At 36.6% G+C, this 23,733-nt stretch overlaps 1 protein-coding gene across 3 annotated transcripts; it reads right to left on the bottom strand.

Moving 5' to 3' along the window:
• Nucleotides 1–213: 213 nt before the first annotated feature.
• Nucleotides 214–23,421, bottom strand: tmprss4a (transmembrane serine protease 4a). Of its 3 annotated transcripts, none has more exons than XM_081371708.1 (13): nucleotides 23,141–23,421; nucleotides 12,796–12,850; nucleotides 12,511–12,651; nucleotides 11,166–11,318; nucleotides 10,428–10,557; nucleotides 9,372–9,485; nucleotides 8,748–8,791; nucleotides 6,987–7,149; nucleotides 3,492–3,661; nucleotides 2,324–2,419; nucleotides 2,092–2,234; nucleotides 1,857–2,006; nucleotides 214–1,777 (listed from the first exon to the last, which is right to left on the bottom strand). In XM_081371708.1, exons 3-13 carry the CDS (start codon nucleotides 12,620–12,622, stop codon nucleotides 1,766–1,768), a joined length of 1,287 nt encoding a protein of 428 aa, XP_081227834.1. In that variant the 5' UTR covers nucleotides 12,623–12,651; nucleotides 12,796–12,850; nucleotides 23,141–23,421; the 3' UTR covers nucleotides 214–1,765. The 3 variants fall into 3 exon arrangements, with proteins under 3 accessions (XP_081227834.1, XP_081227833.1, XP_081227832.1); XM_081371707.1 differs by lacking the exon at nucleotides 23,141–23,421 and adding an exon at nucleotides 18,145–18,509; XM_081371706.1 differs by lacking the exon at nucleotides 23,141–23,421 and adding an exon at nucleotides 17,787–18,200.
• Nucleotides 23,422–23,733: the final 312 nt, after the last annotated feature.

The following is a 23,733-nucleotide window of genomic DNA, read 5'->3' as shown; positions in this document are numbered from 1 at the left end:
TTTTGACGGCATGCTTATGGGGCGGGCAGCTAGCGGATCGTTAGGAAAGATTAGATGAATGTGATAAAAATATTTTTGGGCCTGAAATCACTGATACCACCTTTAAGGCAAATCATTTCACTTGGCGGCCATCTTTGAAACGCCTCTTGGGCAAAGATTTCAGTCATGCGAGTACAGCTCCTATCTCTTTGAATGAGGAAACAACAAATTCTTCAAAGCTGTTGACCACACTTCACTTTATTATTCGAAATTCGACATTACAGACACAAAACTGTACAATATTTACAAAGAAATATCCTTTACTTTCACAAGTAGGGTGAATTCAGGTAAAACGCACTACATTTTTGACACTGAGATGACTCTCAACAAAGTCCTAATTACACAAGTCCACCCTAAATTAAAAAAAAAAAAAACATCCATAAGTTAACAGTACATAAAAACATGTTTGATTTACATAATTTTAGCTTTGCGTGCAGTTTAAATGAACATATCAAAAATCGAATGAGTCTTACAACTCAAGAATCAAACACTACCCCACAAAGGGAAATATGTGACGACCACTTAATCCTGGTCTTAATAGTTGGCCTCTATAACTGATGCCATAACTTGTCCATTAAGATTTGTTAAAACATTTTAAAAGGCACCCTTAGTATTTTGGCTGAGTAAATGAGCACTGGCATTAATTCAAGATTATAACATAGCACCTAGTATAAAAGTCCTCAGACCTCAGAAAAGTAAAAGTACAGACATCTTAAGATGAGAAAAAACAGAACCCTCTTGTGGCTGCTGTCTCAAAGTGCATTTTAGGTCACTTTGAATTAAAGAGACAGCTCCTATAAATATAAAATGTCACCCTCATGATGAGAAGCTGTTCACTGCAGGGGCAATGAGTGGAGCTTGATTTCCAACTCCCACTCCCTGGATGTAATCTGGAGCTAGAAAATCTAACCATATCCCTCCACCTGTTAGATCCACAGAGGTCAAGATCCACCCATGACGCCCAGAGAGGAGGAGCTGGACCTCATTTGGCACTTGCTCATGACTTTATGTTCCTTCTTCAGCAGAAAACAAATGGGCAAAAATGTAGCAGAATGTCTAAGTTGCTCTTCTCCATACAATTAAAGTGAACGACAAGATCCTCCCTTCAATCTTAAAATTAAAGGTTCTTTATTGGCATCTATATTTCCATGAAGAACCTTTAACTTTCCATTGCACAGAAAAAGTTCTTTAATAATTTAAAGTGTCTAAAAGTGTTCACACAAAGAGTTCGTCTAAGACCTGTTCAGTGAAAGGTTCTTTGGGGAACCCCAAATAATAAATATATGGAATTGCTGTGAAAACCCCCTTTTGTAACCAATGTTTCTAAGAGTTTGTGCATTGTATGTAGGAGAGAAGCGTGAACATTCTTCAAAATGTCTCCTTTTGCGCTCCACCGAAGAAAGTAAGTACTACAGGTTTGGAATGACATGAGGGTGAGTAAATGACTGAATTGTAATTTTTGACTGAACTGTTCCTTTAAGATTGCATTGTCCCAAAAGATGACATTCACTTGTCTCCTCATTATACATACAATATACATTTCAGTGTGCAAAATCTTTTTCGTGGCACCTTTAAGTCCCTGAGTATGCTGACCAACAACTCCCACAGCGATTCCTCCGCACATTTGTGTAAATCAATATATCTTTGGTACCAGATCTCCTTTTTGTGCATTGAGGACTTTGTGAATTCGTACTATGGGTTTGATGGTGTCTTCTCCATCCCAGACTCACGCAAACTCCTGAAGATAAGCAACCGTGAGTATTCCAATATTACTAGGTGTACACAAACACAGTAATTCCTGAACAATATGTTCATACCTGCATAACTGAATGGACCCAGTCAAGCATCTGGTCCATATTGGTGTAGACACCAGGACGATTTACTCTGGCACAACCCACACCCCAGCTCACTACACCCACCAACATCCAGCGGTCAGATGAATACACCAAAGGACCACCGCTATCACCCTTAGAGAGAAAAAACAAACGGTTATACTAATAACATTATGACGCTCGCATGAACTAATGGTACACAGAAAAGCAGAAAACGTACCTGGCACGCATCTACTCCTCCCGTCAAAAAACCTGCACAGATCATCCTAAGAGTGACAGAAGAGCCGTACACCGTGGGACTTTGGCACTCGGCTCTGTCTATCAGAGGGATCTGTGCCTTTTGTAACTTTGGAGACACATTCCCTGCAGGAAAAACAGCCAGATAATGTTAAATACTGAATATTTGAATCTGTCAGGGAGGAAAAAATGGAGGATTAAAAAAAGCCAGGAACCTTTTTCCAACAGATGACCCCAGCCGGTCACAACCAGATTGTCGTCTTTTTTAAGGCCAAGATCTTGAGGTGGCAGGCACACCGGCCTACGGGATTCTGAATGGGACGAAAATAATGACATTAGTACCAATGATCATGGTCGAAAGATAACACAAAACACTGACCTTGAAGGATTGACAGAGCATGGTGGAGAAGGGATGCTGAGAAGCTGATTATAAAAATTCTGTTTTATCTAAACTAAATTATTCTATTTTATCTGAATTAAAATCAAAAGTGGATTTTTCAATAACATTGTAATATACAGTATACAATGACAAATTGATATTAACCCCCTGGTGTCGGTCAAAAATGAATTATTTCAATGAAAAGAATGTACTATATTTTAGTTTTGTGTTACTAAATGATATTGATGCAGTAGTTATGTCCAATAATGATATTGATGCAGTAGAATGCTTTGGAGTCTTGGGTCTCTTTTTAAAGAAGACAATTGGGCAGATTATTGCTGAAGTGAAAAAAGGTATAAAAAAAAGAAGAAAAAGTTATAGAATTTTAAGTTTGTTATGAAAAATCCACATAAAAACTATATACAATTTTTTTTTATGAAATATATATTTTCCAAAACTGAGAGTATGTTGTGTTCCAAATTTGAGGTTGATATCTCAAAAAAATTGCTTTCATTAAGATTTTGTTTTGGCACAATATCAAACATATCCACTAAAATAAAATTTGTTTCCCATTTATTTCCAATGTGGTCATTTAAAAAAAAAAAAAAAGTTTGACTATTTTTGTTTTTCAGGAACATTCGACCTTTCCGAATCATGTCCAGAATTTATTTTTCACATATCAAGTGACAAAACCTAAGTGTTGTACCATTATGAATTTCTGATGAAGTAAAAAAAATGTATACACATTTAATGATATATATACTGTATATATAAACTAATATATCGACCGAAGAGCACCAAATGGTTAAATTATTATACATTTATTGATATTATTAATCAGAGCATATTGTTTTGTTTTCTTAAGGAACTATAACAAGTTGTACAGTGTCAAGTGCAAAAGAAAGTAACTAAAAAACTCTCCAGGTTTTAACTCTTCATATTTAGGCATCCTGAATTTTTGGGTGAGTTTGGTGTGCGCGTGTGTGTGTGCTTGTCTGATTTACCTCCCACAGTGATGGGTGACTGGAGTCTTATCATGGCAATGTCATAGTCGTTCCGTCCTGAGCTGTAATATCTGTTGACGATGATTTTGTTCACAGAAGAAGCTCCAGAAGATCCCAGATATGTGATTCCAGTGACTACATTCCATTTGACCAGTGCCTTCCTACCATCCCTGTAAAACAGAAGAACAATGTTGCCATCTTAAAAGCATTGTCCTTTTAGCTTACACCCTGTATTAGTTCTATTTACAAAGCTTCAATTTACTGTATGCTTCAGGTAAGATGTGAACAATTCTTTTTTTTGCATGTTGAATGAAGAATGACGTACAATAGTCTCTAAACCAGATGAACTTGTTAGGGCTATGAATGATTTTCAGAAATGAATGGTTTTTATAAAGAAATATTTGAAGTAAGTGATTAAAAAACATGTTCACTTCCGTGACTCATATTTTCCCCATGTAACAGACATATGTAATTAGTAGACGTTACTTCATGCACCTACTATGTTAATAACAGTAAAATATGCATAGATACAAGTAACTAACCCTAACTCTATAGTAAGTACATGTAGTTAATTAATATTACTTATTACTTCTCTAAGCAAGTACAACTACGTCACCTTAAAATAAAGTGTAACCCAAAGCGCTTATTGTGTGTACATACATCTATGTAATTACAGCTGTTATTCCATCTATAATTACACCGTGAATTTTAAAACCGTGATTTACATGCACAACATTAACATTGACAGCATTATGTTATTTAATGTGAAGACTAGAGTATAGAATCTAACAATAGTTTGCAAATGATTTGTAAGTATGTACTTCATTATACTTCTTAAAAAGTGTAAAGTATACACTTTTTTTTTATGCAAGTACATATTTGTTAAAGACTCCTAATATAAATTGTGACTGGTTGTGCTAACTAACTGAATGAATACAACCAATTCATAGTTTTCTATGACGAAACAAGGCTTTCCATTTCCCGCCAGCCATTTTCCAGGTTTGTACTTAGTACCTATGTATTAAGACTGATATTAAAAGACCAAATTCAATATACACCTTATTGATGATGCATACTATGTACAGGCAAATGATGAAACCAGAATATAAAAGTGTTTTTCCATAGGAAACCATTATAAAGAAAACGCTTAACCATTCATATTCTGGGTTCATTTGCTTGACTATAGTATGCATCATCAATAAGTGTACACTGAATTTGATTCCTTTTTCTTTAAGTGTTTTTCGTGTTTTCAGAAACTAAAATAATGCATAAGGTGAGTATGTGAATCACAGGTTCTAAAAACTTGCATTTTGTTCACTTATTTTTGTTTTTCTTCTTTTGAGAGATCTAAATAGTTGTGGCTTGAAACAGATGGAAAAATTGACAGGTCTGTGTTGCAGTTTCATGGATGTTTTGATGATGTCTTTGCACTAGTCAAATGACTTAAAACTATGAATAGAGACTCTGTTGGTGAACCAGGCTTTGATAGAACTGAGATACAAATGCAAATACAATGCAAAAGTGGGAACCTGCAATTGTTACTTTAAAGAGCTATTTCTACCTGATTTATACCACCAACAAAAAAATTACCTGATTTAATGGGATAGTTCACCCAAGAATGACAATTAGCCCATGATTTACTCATCCTGCAGATGGCCATACAACCTAATGACGAACGTGGTTGCCCAGCCCTGTTTGTTTGAACCGCGAGAGGCGTCAATTGCCGTCATTACGTTGTGCGTCAAGTTCAAGTGTTACTCTTTTGGCGTAAATCGAAGCTAGTTATTTTAGTCGATAAAGATTTAAATATGGATATTTTTCTTACACAAACGCATCGCTTCACTTGAGAAGGCCTTTATTTGATGGACTTCCAAAGACATACAGTCATTCACTCCCATTATCAAGCTTGGAAGAGCCAGGACATTTTTTTATAACTCCGATTGTATTTGACTGGAAAGAAGATTGGCTAGAATGGCTTCAGGGTGAGTAAATTATGGGCTAATTTTCATTTTTGGGTGAACTATCCCTTAACTCATATAATGTATTGTTGGTGCTATAAATTAATGTATTTAGGTTGATTCAGTGATAGTACATAATATCTTTGACTTGAATAAAATATGTTAATTTAGATGCTTACCATTTTTTTCAGTGTACCAAAATAAATTGATTAAAATGTGCACAATTAACAATTGATTATTGATCTTAAATGCAAAAGTCATATTTATTGTAATTTATAAAAAAGGCACATCTCAGGGGCTACTTCGAGTAGAAATATTATTAAAAATTAAACTTTAAAACATTAACTGTTTTGTATTTGAATATATTTTAAAATGTAATTTATTCCTGTGATGCAAAGCTGAATTTAAAACACAATTACAGTGTCACATGATCCTTCAGAAATCATTCTAATATTTAATAACACTCTTTAGAAATCACAGGAGAATAAACTAACCCAAACACATATAATACTGACAACACGGAACAATGAACAGAGGAAACCAAGGGTTTAAATACACGGGAAGTAATAAAGAAAGAAATGACTGACAAGTGAATGAAATTAGTAACCAAGGGAACAAGCTGGCACATGCGAGGAAATTAGGTCAACTTACAATGACGAGGAACACGGTCAAACAGGAACAGGGTTAACAGAACCAAAACACAGTTATCTAATTTATAAAATGTGCCACGCCAGGGTCTAAGCAGACGTACACTACACACTTCTCCTTGTGGTAGAGAGTCGGAGATTTGGAAATCTAAGCAATCGCTCACCATTCTCAAGTAAAAGGATTTGAACATTGACTGGTGCTCTTTTATATGTAAATGACATTAATTAGGCAGCATTTACAAGTCGGAGATCTGAAACCATTCAGCTCCGCACAATTTCACAATCATTTGCGATTTATAAACTTCACTTTTGGAAGAAAGGCGTACGAATGTGTTTTCGTTCTCTGAATCACACGTAAACGCATATGAGAAATGATTGTAAGACGTAGGACGGTCCACAACGGAGCATACACATTACAATTAGATTTCATAGTACCTAATTTACGCACATTTGTTTAATTTGTTTCCTGTGTATTTGTTATTAAAGATTGTTCTAGTTGGAAAATATCGTTGTGTGCTTCGTTGCAAGCCACTCACCCGTTACAGTCTCACTGTTTCCACAAAACTGTTAAGCAGCAAAACCTTTTCAACATTGACAATAATGATAATAATAAAAATAGTTTCTTGAGCAGCAAATCAGAATATTAGAATGATTTCTGAAGAATCATGTGACACTGAAGACTAGAGTAATGATGCTGTAAAATCAGCTTTGACATCACAGGAATAAATTACATTTTTAAATGTATTGAAATAGAAAACAATTATAATAAATTGTAGTAATATTTCTCAAAATTACTCTTTTACTGTATTTTTGATTAAATAAACCAGCCTTTTTGAGCATGAACTTGAAAAAAAAAAGTGTATTTTGTATTATAATGTTTATACACCAACCCATTGAAGCAGTGGGCCGCAGTGACCACCCAGTTTGGAGACACCAGTGACCCTCCACAGGTGTGCTGGCTGCTGTACTGCAAGCTGACTTGCCAGGGCCAGTTCTCAATGATAGCGTCCTGTCCACCTACAATCCGGTCCTGGCTTCTGGACTTACCACAGTCTACAAAATAAAACAATGTTTTTCTTTTCATTACAAAAAAGATGTATTATGCAAATATGTTTTATGTTCTGTATTAAAATAAAATTCGAGAATAGAATATAAATATAAGTTGTCTGTCGACAGTATTTTAAACATTGAAGCGATAGTTCAACCTAATATAAAGCTGCATGTCTGCAGTTCTCTTTCTGTTTTCTTTCTTTAAAACATGCTTTAGCATGTTGAATTGCCCAGTCCAGATGACTGACTCTGTCAGTGAACACACCTGAATTATTTGATGTTGTATCATTAGAGCTAAAAGTTGTGGAAGAACACTGTAGCCAGAGCTACTTCTCTCTGTTGTAGGCTAATGATGTGTCACACAGGTACCATAACGTGTAGTTCTATGTCTGTTTAGTTTCACTGTGTTTTGGTTCTGTTTTTTCCGGTTCCTGTTTTGCCTGTGTTCCTGATCATTATTAGTCTCCCTGGTAGTTAATTAGTTGCTGAACCTGTTCTTGATTACTCCCCTATGCATTTAAAGGACAAGTTCGGTATTTTACACTTAAAGCCCTGTTTACAGATCGTATCTGATGAAATAGAACGGGTAAGATTAAAATTTGGACACATGCTGCTGTTCCGAGAATTTTAGGTTTATTTCGCTTTCCCCCCACCCCCACAATGGATGTCTATGTGCACTCGAACATTCATTCCTAAAACACATTAAACTTTCGTTTACAAAGACGTGAAACTCACCGAGTGGTCAGGGGTGTTCACTGGTATGTTCACTCAAAAATCGCTGAAAATGATGCATTCCAACAGGTGTTTTACCATTCGTTGTAAAACTGTGGATCTATTTTTCCAAACGTCTCACACCCGTAGATTCTTCCGTTGAGAGCTTGAATAATAGACACTCCAGCCCAGTTGGTGGCGATAATGCACCTTTGCCAATTGCAAGCAAACCACTGGATTTCATTGAATACACAGAAGAAGCAGAAGAAGAAGCGGCGGAGTAATACCGTACCTCACACAGCACATTCAATACAAGTCAATGGAGTTGGACAAAAACTACGATAAAACCTGTTGGAATGCATCATTTTCAGCGATTTTTGAGTGAACATACCAGTGAACACCCCTGACCACTCGCTGAGTTTCACGTCTTTGTAAACGAAAGTTTAATGTGTTTTAGGAATGAATGTTCGAGTGCACATAGACATCCATTGTGTAGGTGGGGGGGAAAGCGAAATAAACCTAAAATTCTCGGAACAGCAGCATGTGTCCAAATTTTAATCTTACCCGTTCTATTTCATCAGATACGATCTGTAAACAGGGCTTTAAGTGTAAAATACCGAACTTGTCCTTTAAGCTCTCGGTTTCCTTTGTTTCATTGTCCCGAATATCGTCTTTGTTTTATGTGGTTGTGCTAGTTTGCTTCTGCAGTCTCCTCTGTGTTCCTTTGTGGATATAACAAATTACTACGATCACTACAGCCACTACTCGTGACAGGTACTGGGCTACTCTGCAGCGGTTATCGTCCCGCTCGGTTTAAAATAAGCTGAATATAAACACTTATTTATTGACTAAAGCCCTAATTGGTTGTTGGATTAGGACTTCATAGTTACCTGAGCATTTTAACGTGACGACTTTTCCCGTACTGCATACCTTACTGAAAAAGAGGAAGAACATGAGAGAGTGAGAAAATGTTTACAACCAAAAATTAAATATGAATTAAGTTTGAGGTTGTTGTATATATAAAATCATTTAAAAGTAGACATTTCAAGCTTTCTATAGATATATTTCTAATGTCTGTAAGGCAAGTAGCCTATACTCGTTCAGGGAGACTGAGACGGCAGAAAGCGCATCCTGTTTCTTTTCTTTATTTTACAAAAGCACAACGTTTTGTTGTTTTTGTGAGTGTTAACAAATAAAATTAGAAAATTAGGAATGATGTATTACTCTTATCTGTATGACAAAAAATGTCAGTATTTTAAACTGAAAAAAAAGCAAGTGATCGCGCCGGCGGCTCCAATAAAGCGCACCATACTTTTGCTGCCTTCCTTCCACACTCAGCATGAACACTTGAATATCTGCCTTATAATAGTGCTTAAATAATGCCACTTTTTTTCTGAAATGCTTCGTTTACAAGTTATGTGTGTGCATATTTCTTTCAAATAGGTGACACTTGGTTTGATTATCTAATGCAATGACAAGTGAAGAAATGTATATACATGAGTATCTATACTAACCGATCCATTACGGTGGACTGGAAAGTCTGGGGTATAGATGAGCCCACCATACAGAAATCCATCTTCAGATCAGAGGACAAAAGACCCACTTGAACTGTGCTGAAAGATGGATTACTGAAAACACAAAATACAAGACAATGGAATTTAAACAATAAAATTATATATTAATAATAATTAATAATAGAACTATATTCAATTATACGTTTATTTAGCACTGAAGTCAATAATCCAAGACTTGTTATTCTGATAATAATTGTAGTTTTGCAAACTTTCAGTATTGATTTCCAGTTCCTGAGTTTTTCCAGTTTTCTCTTGTTGTAAGAGTTAGTTTACTCAAGAATTTAAACAATTGTCATTAATTACTCACCCTCATGTTGTTCCAAACCCATAAGACTTTCGATCATCTTCCAAACACAAATGAAGATATTTTGAATGAAATCTGACCTCCATTGACAGCCATGCAACTACCACTTTTATTCTTCATAAAGCGATCATAAAACTAATCCATATGAATCGAATGGTTTAGCCTACATTTTCTGAAGAGACTCAATTTCTATATATGATGAACAGATTGAATTTAGGCTTTTATTCACATAAAATCATTGATCAGCGTACATAACCAGAAGTTTAACGTGCAAGAACAAACGTTATTGGTTCTTGAGGAAGCTCCAATGTGATATGTAACACGAGAATGAACCTCATTGGTTCTCGTGCATCAAGCATGCTTGAGCTTCCATTTACCATATCTGATGTCTGAGTTCATGAATGTTTATATGTGAATAAAAGCCTAAATTAAATCTGCTCAGCATCTAAAGCATATAGGTTTACTGTCTTTTTATGAACTTTTTGAAACGTCAAAAAGGTAGTGGCTGTCAACAGAGGGACAGAAATCTCTCAAATTTCATTTAAAATACCTTAATTTGCGTTTCAGATAAACAGATAAACGTAAGTCTTTCGGATTTGGAACGACATGAGGGTGAGTAATGACTTTTTTTTTTTTTTTGTGAACTAACCCTTTGAGTGTAATGACAGCATGATCTGTGGACCAATACTCACGCTGAGTACCCCAGCTTTTGGCACACAGTCTCTGCATGTTGTTGGGTGAAACTTTCTTCACATACACTTTTCCATTTATCCTCAACAGAGCTGAATACCTGAAGCACATTATTGGTTGAGATCAGCCGTACTGTGCAGAAAGAAAAACAGTTTTAAAATTCAGACATCATAAAAGATTTATATTCATTATATGGTGGATATATTTGAAATATAAATAACTCAGCCATGAAATTCTACATGCCATCTGCAAGCAATCACACCACTACCACTTGGACACAAGCTGATTGGCCACTGCTTATTCTGTAGCCAATGAGATTGCTTGCTCAACATTTAAATAGTCCAGTTCAGTGTTCACCGGCTAGAACAGATTTACTCTGAAACCCTCCACCTCCCCCAGCACCACCTGCCCAGATCTGCTATGAGATTTATGCATGTCTATTAATGGAGCATCAGCATATCTTACATGACCAAATCTATCCATCCTCCAAGACAATATACATTGCCATAACTATATTATGTATACATATATATACACCATCAGAAAAGAGGGTGAGGTTGGGGCATTTGGCTTGTTTGTCTTGAAACAGGACACACAGGTTATATCTGTGCTGACTGCACGCATGTCTGTGAGCAGGTATGTGGGCGTGTGTGTGTGTGTGTGTGTGTGTGTGTGTGTGTGTGTGTGTGTGTGTGTGTGTGTGTGTGTGTGTGTGTGTGTTCTGAACACAGGTGACTTACGGGGGAAGGTGGAGTTGGCTCCAAACTGCATTACACAGGCTGACTCATCCTCCGCTCCACTGCAGTCCTCCTTCCCATCACAGGCCTTCTCCAGCGGAATGAACTTAACCGATTTTGAGCAAAAATAATACTTGCTGTCGATCAACTGCTTGACTACGTCATGAGGAAGAGGAATGAAAACAGCATTTGTTAATAAAGCAATTAAATGAATCAGTGTTTATGTTTCTTGAGTCACAAATGTTAAAGGAGTGACTAAATAACTGTTGTTGATGAGAAAAAAAAACATTTTGACTCATTGTTATTGTTAAAAGTGAGGTGGAAGGTTATGACCAGAAAAAAAAAAGTAGGTAATTTCCCCTGGCCCACATTAAAATTGCTGGGTAGAAAACATTAAATGTAGAGGAGAGAGGGGCTAGTTGTCACACAGGGGTGTTTGTCAGAGGGCTTTATCTGAGTTGATCAGTGTTCTCAGGACAAGGGTATTTTGGGCAAGTTGTCACTTTAAATATTATAAATGGTATACAACATTATAGAATGTAATAGGATATATTAATGTAATAGAATAAATGTATTCATTAAAAGTTTTAATGCATTTAATATAACAATACATGTTGTATTAATACATGTATGCAATGTATTACAGTTTTCACATTTTAAATATTATAAATTTATATGTAATGTATAAGTCACATGTTTTAAATGTCATAGATTTATACAATTTATGATGTATTTATTACAAATTTCATGTTTTGAATGATATAAATGAATCCTATGCATTAATTTTTACATTTATACATTGTATTAATTTGAAACATGTTTTAATTGTTATAGATTGATACAATGTATTCACTGCAATTTTCACATTTTGAATGTTATAAATGTAAGCTGTGTAATGTAATATAGTTTTCATTTTAAATTGTATACGTTTATGTGCCGTATTAACTGAGTTAAGCGTTTGAAATGTTATTATTGTTATACATTTTTTTTTATGTATATGGTTCAATATTTATGCATTTTAGCTTTTATACTTTTGCTGTTACAGAAATTGTTTTACATTTCATAATTGTTTAATTTTGCTAAATTGTAATAGGCTGTTTAGTGGCAGGTTCCAGTGACAACTTACCCCACTTAGTGTAACAACTTTACATGCTTGTTTAATGAACTTTATCTTTCAGTAACAGAGGGAATGTCCAATGACTTTAAAGTAGCCAATACTTTAGAGTCCCTTTTTGACTTTCAGACATACAGTATTCACTGGAGTGAAAGCAGGACAACTAGGCCCTGGCCTTCCCTGTATCATAATCACATGAGCTTAGAGATGGGGTGAAAATGACCCAGAACTTACTGAAGAAAGCAGCCACTGCCAGAATGGCCAGTATAACCACCACGATCAAGACTGTTATGATGATCTTTTTCACGTTTGGACTTCTCGTGTTTGGAGCTTTTGGAGTCGTCATTGGTTTTCTGTGTCTTCCGGGCTGAGCAACTAGAAGATAATATGAAAATGATGAAAATCATTGCAAACTTTCTTTCCCGTAAGACACCCACTTGAATCATGAGTATTACAAAGGAGGGTATTGATAAATCGCATGAATAAGAGATTGAAAAATCGGGTGATAGATTACTGTACCTGGTTGAGGTGGGTTTAAGGGTATAGTATTCTCTTCAGGAACCGGAGCTTTAGTCTGAGAATGAGAATGAGGAGGAGAGAAGATGAAAGGGAGAAAGTTAGAGATCATTTTGTTATTTCTATGACACATGTACCCCTGAAGCTTTATGACTCAGTTTTTGATATCACTTTCAATGTGTCACACGGGATTTTTTTCAGTCTTTCTTGAAATCTCAAAACTTCCTTGTAAACCGTCCTACTCAGCTTGAACATGTAGGCCGCGATTTATCTGCAGTAAGTAACAAACAGTTAGCTGGATTTATACGATCTGAGACCACAAAGAAGAAAGTGTGGTAGATGAGGTACAACAAACATTTACATTTTTCACTGAAACCTGGACTTTGAAAAAAATAAAATAAAACTTTGCTTCCACGTTTTTGGTTATATAGCAAAATTTCCAAATCTCATCTTCAATTTTAAACCTGTTAATCTTGTATGGTTATTTCAGTTACTGATATGGAAAATTACATTGTTGGTAGGCTGAAACTACTCTCATGGCAAAGCAGGAACACTTCCCTTGTACTTATGAAAATTCAATTTTTGACTGTATCAGATCAGACATGACTCCTGACATCACTAACACAGCTGGATGTAAACCTTAATAGATAGACCTATTGAGCTGCTGTTTCAATTTTAAGAGCATTTTTAACTTTTTACGTCAAAATAATTTCTCTTTTGAGCTGTATATTAATATAATCAGGTGACTGTTTTTGAAAAAGGGGACATTTGTCATCACCACAAGCAATTTAAAGAAAAATCATTGTGATTATTAAAATAGCGTTGAATTTGTATTTGTATGAGTAAACTATCAAAGTAAGATACACCAGATTTGAGAATGTGAAGTGACTCTTAACATCAGCCTGTCAGTCAAAACAGTGACTAACACATAATGAGAGTAACGGATGATTCCAGACAGCTCTGTTACTGAAAAAACAACCCATAAAATAACAGCCAGAACAAATTGTCTCCAAAAACATCTAGTCTCAACAATAACAGGAGTGGTGAGCTCTGCAGATTCGTTGTCTCCGAATCTAATACTGTGGGAGAAAATCCAGGCTGAATGAATAAATCCTCATTGAAATAAATGTGTCTAAATACACTTAATGCTCATGTGCTGTAAGTTGATTCCCTTAAAGCTTCAATGGAAATTATGTTTGTAATTATTCATTAAATAATGGAAATTAATGTTTATATATCTAAACATATAGAACAGCATAGTTTACTATTGAGATTTCACTGTATGCATCAAGACTAAAAATTGAGAACATTTTAGAATATCAGAAACAATATTTAATATTTAAGACAGTTTTATAAAAAAATTGGATAAGTGTGCAAATGTTTACTAGTGAATATAAAAGCTTTCGAACTAAATAAAAAGCTTTCCCAAATTCAAGTTAAGATACTTTACTTTGCAAGTTGCACCCAGAATTCGTGAACAACATTACAGTAAAACAACAAATGTCTCAGACTTTCTTTTTCATCATCATACAATGTACAAACTTCTTGAATTTCAGCATATCTAGAAACCAAGGAGTTGACACGATAGATATGTATAGATAGGCTATGTCAAATCTTAAGTTGGGACAAGCAAATAAGCTGTCTTCCACAGTTTTCCAAACACCAGAATTCCAAATAATATTTGTTGAACTTTAATGTCGTGAGAGAAATAATGGACTGTGATTTTTCAAAGTGACATTTTGATCATTTGAATCGGGATTTGGAAATAATGGATCAATTTGGCAGAAACTGAATAATTAAAATGATCCGAATTCCAATTTATCTTATTTTTATGACACTCATGCCTCTCTAATTAGCCTCTAATCGAGTTTCAAACTGATAAGCCAGCCACAGGTCAGTTTCACTAGTAATACATTTAACTGCCACTTTGAACTGAGGTCAAGAATGTGGTGTGGCAGTTTCTGAATTTGTGTTGTCTTGTGGTCCTTGTATCGGTGCATGATTGACTTCTCAAAAGATGGAAGTTGTCCTACAACACAAAGCAATGCAGCATCCAGTGTTTTTAATAAGGACTTAGTTTTTGGGTGTGGTGTTCTTATTTTATGAACCACAAGAAGGGAACACACCTTAAACATTCATTTGTCTTCTTAAATCAAAAGAGATTTGATAATGGCTTTTTTCCACAAAGCATTTTCAAACAATATCCTCAGAACACTCCTTTGATACATAAAAAAAAAAAAACATTAAACCCCAACCAAATAAGAAAGACAAACAGGAACAGTACATCAGTATTTCTAATGGTTACATTCCCAGTATGCACTGCGGTAGGGCTATGGTAGTATGATGATATGTATGATGATATGTAGTTGTAAAAATTATAATCATTATGTAATACAACATATATTGAGACACCACATATAGTGTCAATTGCAATTGTCTAATATATAATTAGTTGTATTAGAACAGAAAATGGCCTAGTCTGCATTGGTTCAGAAAAAGACTCAGAATACATATTTGTATTGTAAACAAACACTGTTAAATAGAGTAAAATATTGGTGATATTTACAGAGCAAATAAAGTTCAAATTGAAAGGTTCACACAGTGGAGCTTGAATCCCCCTTTCAACAAATACTGAAACCACAGAAAGTTCTTTGAGAGACAGAGACTGGAAGGGGAACTTCCTTTAAATGGGACATTAACACTAGGAGATCTGGACAGAGAGAAACAATCATGCAAATGGTGAGGATAGTTTGAAAAGAGTTGTTTACTAATAAGGTTAACAGTCAAATGTACAACTATATTGTGTTGATGCACAGAACAAAATATCTAAAACTAAATATCTAATAACGAATCTTGTAAAACAGTAAGAGTGGCAGTTGACAAGAAACTACGAAATTATACCAAAATAGCCTTGCTGTGATAGTCTGTGTTACCTGTGTTACACAGTGTTCAGTCGTACACTGATAACATCACTTGCACAACGCAGCACTTTATATATAATTTTGTTCAGTTAAACAGCAGACACTACAATTAAAAACATAATGATACCGGTATTACTGGTGTCATCACTTGTCGATTAACTGGTGGGAAAATATATCAAACAAAGCATAATGTCAGGTAAGAATATGATGGATAGCATAAGTGTTTTGTTCTGAATTATTTTCCACCCTATTCAGTATATAGATATACAAAGAAAAAAAAAAGATTGGTGTGGTTGCTTTGAGAAAGATCTAGTCATACATTAGGGTAACTCAATCATTATTGACTCCACACCATTCCAAGTGCTGTTGATCTATATTATCAGCTTTCAGGCCCCTTGAGGACTAGAATACCAAATCTGACAGGCACCAATAATTGGAAGAGATTTCAGGTCAGAAGTATCAAAGCGGACTCCTGCCAAAGCGGATTAGTTACACATGCCAACAGCTCCTTTCAAACTGCATCCAATTATTTGTTGTTAATGTATCAGTTTTTGCATTTAAACCTTCAGGCATACTGATCTCACATAGGCAAAAACATTTTATCAAGAACCAGACCTATTCAAATGACTGAAATGCAAAGTAGGACTTGAACAACACACACAAGAATCACGTTTCTACAACACACACACACACACACACACACACACACACACACACACACACACATATACATATACATATACATATATATATATATATATATATACACATATATATATATATAGCCTATATATACATACATATACATATATATATACACATATATATATATATATATATATATAGCCTATATATACATACATACACATATACACACACAACATATATATCATTGCACAAGCCTTCATTACTAACGCAAACACATCCTTGTTAGAACTAGAACGAATGAATGACATTTCTAAGTTATTGGGAGTAATATGGTATGCAGCACGATGTATGATATAACATTGCTTTCATATAACAGTTGAATAAAAAAGAACTTAATACTAAGTTACTTACATTTATACACAACCAGTAACTTAGTAGGCCTACACACTGTAGTGCGTTTAGTTTCTGAATTATTCTGTTTCTATTGGTTGAGCAAATTATTCAACGACTCGTTCATAGACACTTGTTTACCTTCCAGAATAATTCATTTTCAATTAATCATTTGAATTAATTATTCGATGACTCACTTCGAATTTAGACTTTCACGTGTTTCATTTCTGAATGAATCGGCGTTGATTAACGAATAGATTAAATTAATAATTAAGACAGTCACTTGTCAGCACTTACTAGCCTAAAAAATGTAACCTGTAAGGAGATACTGAAAAATTCCACCACTAATGCACAGAATGGCAGTCTGCATCCGAATATGCATATTCCCCTACTATATAGATGAAAAGCAGTAAATATTGAAAAGATTAGTATTGTCTGAATTCACAGTAGGCCTATTCATAAAACAGTAGGTGAAAAGTAGGCAACCTAGGCGAGATTCTTAAGTGTGCATCCATTAAACAGTTTAGTCCCATGAGGCCAAGGGTGAGAATTTGGGAATGACAGTGTGACACAAGGCAACTGACAACTTGACATATGTAGACAAGATTTCATTTATTTTGCTAGATTTACATTGCTTTCACACTGGGCTCGTTTGTTGCGGTCCGACCGCGATTCTCCCCAATCATCAACAACGGATACGTTTTATTTGATACATCATAATAATCAGCTTAAACGCATGCGCAGGTCACTTTACTTCCTGAACAAGTGCGCACCCGAGTCCGTGTTACTTTCACATTCACGCGAACCGCGGCACGGTTCGACTCGAGTGCAACCGAACTCAGACCACCTCCTCCAGATAGTCTCGGTTTCGGTACGCCAGCGCGCACCCGTGTCCGCATGACAGCGTTCACATTGGCGAACCGTGCCCCGTTCCGAACTAAACTGCCAGAGTGAAAGCACCAGCGTGGCTACGCTATCAACTGCACAGTGAAAATTTCTTCTTTGAGTAGAAAAAATCAGTTCAAACTCACTCACCCTCATGTTTCTCCTGTCGACGGGTTTCTGCAATCTGCCGGCCGTACAGAACACAGCAGAAGACAGGGCAGTGGAGACCGCAGAAGCCACCTCTATACCAGCAAAAAATACCTAATTCTACGATGCTCCTTTTCTTAGTGCACTATACTTCTCTTTTTCCGTAAATTCTTCCTGGTCTTGCCTTTCACTCAACAATCCCTGCTACCTGATCTGCCTTAATGCTGTTTCAAGCTCGCTGTGCTTCAAGTCTTTTGAACGTTTTCACCCTCTGCCCTCCTGTGCAGATTTGTTTGGAATTGGAGTTTCTCTGCGCCCGACCAAAACCCTTACCTATGTAACACAACACCACCCATCTCACCTAGATATGTCGCTCCTCCTCGCTGCATTCAATAACTTCCTCGTTGGGACGAGGCCAAATCCTGTACGTGGTTGAAGATGATCTGAACTCAGGGGTGCTGTCTGCACGGTTTAAAAGCGCTTTAACGATCAGGAAGTGGCTCTCAATTTCCTGGATCTTTATTCGAACAGGTTTTAGTTGTTATTACTATTCATTGTTTATCATCATAATTATGATCTAGTTGAAGTCTTTTAATGATGACTGCTCATCCGTTATTAGCCTAATGTAGATCAGGAATCTACCGGTTGTCACACTGAAATAACTGACTGAATCATTCATGTTGCTGCTGTATCACTGCTCATGTGAGAAATAATATGTATTCACTCTTCGACTGCTGTGATCTCATTCTCTTTATATTCTCTACTTAAAAATATATATTTTTAAAATTTTACATTGAGAAATTATTTTCTGCATGACTGTTTTCTTCAGTTGCTCTCTCTCAGCCAATAGTTGTCACATTTGTTTTGATTTGATTAGGTCTGATTCACTTCATTTAACTTCACCTTATCACCTTACTTCACTCATTTAATGGTACTTTAATTTGCTTCAACTCACTTATTGATTTCACATTACATCACTTATAAAAATAAATTTAATTTGAATCAATCTATTTCTGTACAATCAGTTTGACTCACTTTGTTTGGTTTGGTTCTCTATATTTTCCTGAAGTAAAAAAAAAAAAAAAACTCTACCTGTCTAAAAGTGATTACCTGTCTACCTGATTAAAGTTTAGTAGTTTGTAAATATATTCACATTTGATTTGATTCAATTACATTTGAATTTGCTTTGCTTAGATTCATTTCACTTTACTTGAATGATACCTGACAGAGTAAAGTTTATGAGTGTGAAACCAGATACATTTAATTTGGTTTGATTCAAATTAATTTGGTTTAGTTTGATTGGATTCAGATTCGATTTACTTCACTTGCATGCCTTTTATCATTGCTGACAACACATACAGATAATGTAATCTTGCCCAAACTGGCACCTTTGAGTCTTATTTCCATTGAGAAGAAAAAAAAAACTTAATAAGGCTAGCCAAAGGATCAGCATTATATTCAAATTTTACCTCAATATGCCATAAACTCACATCATGTGCGTATTTAACTTTCTCTTTTACAGTGTGTTACAGCGTCTCTTAATAGAAAAATCTTTTTCTAAACTCAGTGATCAAATCACTAAACTTTGCTATAGTTCAAAGGTAAACAAACACACCATTTATATAACCAAGTGAACCAGATCAATGATCATTTGACCCTGGTGCTCTGTTATCACTGTTATTTCTTTCTTTAAAGAGAGAGAGAGGACTCTAAACTTTGAGTGACATGTAGAGAAAAAGGTTCTCTGTGAAAGTTCTCAGTGGGAAAGTGATCATGTTTCTATTAAGGGTCAGGTCAGTGTGACCTCTCCTTGACCGGTGTGACCCCATGATACTAGTGCATCTCAGTCTTGTTAGGAAACTGTGTGTAATGAATTCCATTGACACAGCCTTTGTTTAACACATACTGGCTCTCCACAGAGCCATGATCTGATATGTTTACCTTGTTAAACATGTTGTTGACACTGCCATCATTACAAAGCAAGTTGCTCTGCCACTATTGTGATGTAGTGATACTAGAGTCGCACCTGACTTAATGACTCAATCTGTTTTTGTATTTCAAATTATTCTTCAAAATTGAGCAAGAATGTGAAAAACAAAGTCAGTGAGAACATGAATAAGAATGTTGCTCAGACATTTGAATATAAAATAGGAATCACAACGGAGCACTGTTTGGAAAGCTGACACCAAACTGCAGCGTTAGCCCAAGGTTAAAACAATGTAAACACTGTTTACTGTAGACAGGATTGAAATTTGAATTAGAGCTCTCAGCTCATATCCTGATATCTGATAAAGGAAAATGAGCTCATATTACTTACTGGAATATTGTACAATGTCAGTGTGGAAGGAAGTGAATGTCTATAGATGTGTTGCATCATTAGCAAAAACCAAATTAAAATAGGTTGTGTATCTCTACGTATTTAATCACATAATCATACAGAAGGGCAAATCTGAGTGTTGGGATAAATGTTCCATAAGGTAATCATACATTGACTGATAATATGCTACTAAATATATACAGCCATGACCGACAATGAATACACTCATTGAAAACAATTATGCCTTATTTTAAGTCTTTTAAGTATGACAGCTCGTAATATCAGTTTTTAATGTAGATCAGGAATCTACCACTTGTCACACTGAAATAACTGACTGAATCATTCGTGTAATGCTGCTGTATCATTGCACATGTGAGAATACGTATTTTCTCTTTGACTGCTGTGACCTCTTTCTATTCTCTACTTAAAAATGTTTTAAAATTTACATTCAGAAATTGATTTTCGTTCATGTCAATGTTAAGCTAATGAAAACACTACCTGACGGAGTGGAGGTTATGACTGGTCATTGGAGATAAAATAAAGAAAATATTAAGGATATGTGTATAAGACATCGCAGAACGAAGAACAGAATGAACTGAGGGCTTATAAACACACAATATACACACAGGGATTGTTAACTTAACGCAAGACACCTTCTTAACATAATCAGTGATTATGGAGACAAATTAACTATAGAACTGAGGCACACAGAAACACAGAAACTGAATAGAAACAGATCATGTGTCATTACGCCCCCTCCCAGAAAGGTGCGTCCTCGAGGCGTATTAGTTTCAACTGAGGAGGGAGGGAGGGAGGGAGGGCAGGGGCTCTGGAGGGGGACGTGAAACCGGAGAGAGAGAGAAAAGCTTGGGGCGAACCAAACAGTCCATGGGGGAGTGGAGGGAGGAGCCAGGAGCAAGAGGAGCCAGATGGTCACCCAGAGTCCAGCCAGGACGAAACGCCAGGGTGGGAGTCGAGGGAGGAGCAATAGTGTTGACTTGGCAGATGACATCCTTGGAATGACTGATGAAGATGGGGCTGCTGGAGGTGGAGACCCAGGTGGAGCGGAAGAGCCCACCTGACATTGATGGAGACCGAGAGACGAGCGTCCGAGGTAGGAATGAGACGAACGGAGCCGATGGGACTTAGGGCGAAGGTGGAGCCGTGTTGGGGTTGATGAAGATGGAGCCGAAGGTGCAAGCAGGACAACATCTGACCAAGGCAGAGCTGATGGGAGCCGTAACCCCGGATTTCCACCAACTGCGGAACGGCTGCGGAACAGTTCAGCTGCGTGTCGGCTCCGTGCTCCGCCGTCCTTCAATACCCACTAGGTCCGGATTTGTTGCGGAACGGCTGCGGCCATGACTGACAGCTGAAGTCACAAGGACCCACGAGATCTCGCGAATTCACGTATGATCGCGCGATATAAGTGCTGAATTGCTGCGGAGCTCTCCGGCATCCGGCAAAAATATCAAGCAAGTATCTGCTCCGGAGGGCTGCGGATCGCCGGAGTCGGAACGCAGCCATTGCGCAGTCAGTGAAAATACACAGATTGACTTTAATGGAAACCTATTGACTCCGCCGCCATTCCGGAGCGGATCCACAGCCGTTCCGCAGTTGGTGGAAATTAGGGGTAAGGACAATGGTTTCTGGTGGAGCTGTCGACAGGCCGCGGTGGAGTGATGGGTTCATAGGCTGGAAGCGGAGCCTGGGGAACCTCCTACTGGATGCAGCTGAAGAAACAGGTGACTCTGGGCAGGGTAGGACCAGTGGGATTGGAAGAAACATCTTCCTCAAACGCCTCCAAATTACTTCCATTCAATACATATCCACGATGGTGGGGTTGTGGGCTTCGCGCCATGCCCTCGAACTCCACAATAACTCCCTCAGCGACACACGGTGTTGCCGGCTCACGCACCTGGTCAGACTCTCCGTGTGGCTTAGGGGACGTTGTCTCTTCCCGTCCCGTCCATAACTGCAGGCCGATCTCCACAGCCTATGGTGGCCTCTTGCAAATCCTCCTCCTGCATCTCGCATGGAAGGGCTGGCTAAACTCTGGGTCTGGAGTGGGGCTGCTGTGGTCCTCAGCCAGGCCGATGGTGAACGCTGAATTGTTGTTCACCAGCACCCACTCCACGGAAGCAGAGAAATCCTCCTTTAGACCGTCCACTGGAACGCATGCCTTACACCGCTCGCTCAAGGCTGCCGTAGAAGAAGACAGTCCGGGTAGTGAGTTAGGCATGCTAGTATGCTTTCCTGTAGCTCAAACAGTAGAGCGTTGACGCTTGCAACGCCAAAGTCATTGGTTTCGGGAATTCCAGGGAAAGCAAGAACTGATAAGAATGTAAAATGTGTACCTTGAAATGTAATGTAAGTCACTTTGGAAAAAAGCATCTGCCAAATGCATAAATGTACATGTAAATGTGGTTTGATGAAGTCCTGGGCATGTTCTTCCAGTGGACGGTCTCCCGTACATTTTTTATATCATTTATATATGATTTATTTATTTTTACTTTAAAAAAATGTAATAACACAAACAATAATAGATGTTAATAGGGCCCTGTAGTAGAGGATGGGCCCCTGGGAATCTGGGTAGTCATGAATTTATTTTATTCTTTGATACTGCAAAATTCTATTATTATACTTGCTGTTCGGTTTAGCACAGGCAAAGCGGAACATTCTACACACATCCTGCCTAAAGCAAATACACACACTTGCTAAAGGAAAACTGAATTAAACGTACCCTAATTCACTTGAATTATTCTGGTGCTATTAATTACAACCCATAGAACAATTAGTCCAATTCCCTTAAAGATCATACAACTTTAGAGATATCAGATGGCTTATATATATATATATATATATATATATATATATATATATATATATATATATATATATATATATATATATATATATATATATATATATATATATATATATATATATATATATATATATATCAAGCGCTCTTATAAAATATAACATTTCATATAAATTATCAAAAAATCAACTAAAAGACAAAATAAACAGAACTTACTGTGGCTGTATTCCAAAAGGATCTGATGTCGATAAAGACTGGCAGGTTGTGATCCTACTCTCTGCTCTTTCTCTCACGTCCTCAGTGGTCATGGATATCAGTCTTCACTAGGCAAACCAGTATCAGAACAAATATTTAAGAATCAAGCCTCTTTATAACCAACCCTTGCTGTTCTTTCCCTTTGCACCGAACTGCTTTGTCCATATATTCTTGTCATCTTTTTGTTGTAGTATGTGCAAGGAATGAGATATAAGGAAGTGCTCGTGTTCATTTTCTCTTTTGTGTTTTTATCTTGCAAATAAGAGCTCTCAACACATCCTGATATTTGATCTACAGGAAAATATGCTCAGATTACCTCATTACCAGAATAGTATACATTGTCAGTGTGGAAGGAAGTAAATGTATATAGATGTGCTGCATCATTACAGTAAATCCAAAGTAAAATATGTTGTGAGTCTTTACTTATTCCAACATAATTAGGACACATTGAGTGTTGGAATAAATGTTTCAATCAAATAAGGCATAGATTGTCAGTGGTAATCATATTATATTAGGTCTTGTTATATTAATATAATACAAAGACGTAATGAAAA

Source organism: Scardinius erythrophthalmus (assembly GCF_964197995.2).
Source record: "Scardinius erythrophthalmus genome assembly, chromosome: 7".
Classification (NCBI taxonomy): domain Eukaryota; kingdom Metazoa; phylum Chordata; class Actinopteri; order Cypriniformes; family Leuciscidae; genus Scardinius; species Scardinius erythrophthalmus.
The sequence above is the reverse complement of the archived record's forward strand: the minus strand, read 5'-3'. Positions and strand labels throughout refer to the sequence as shown.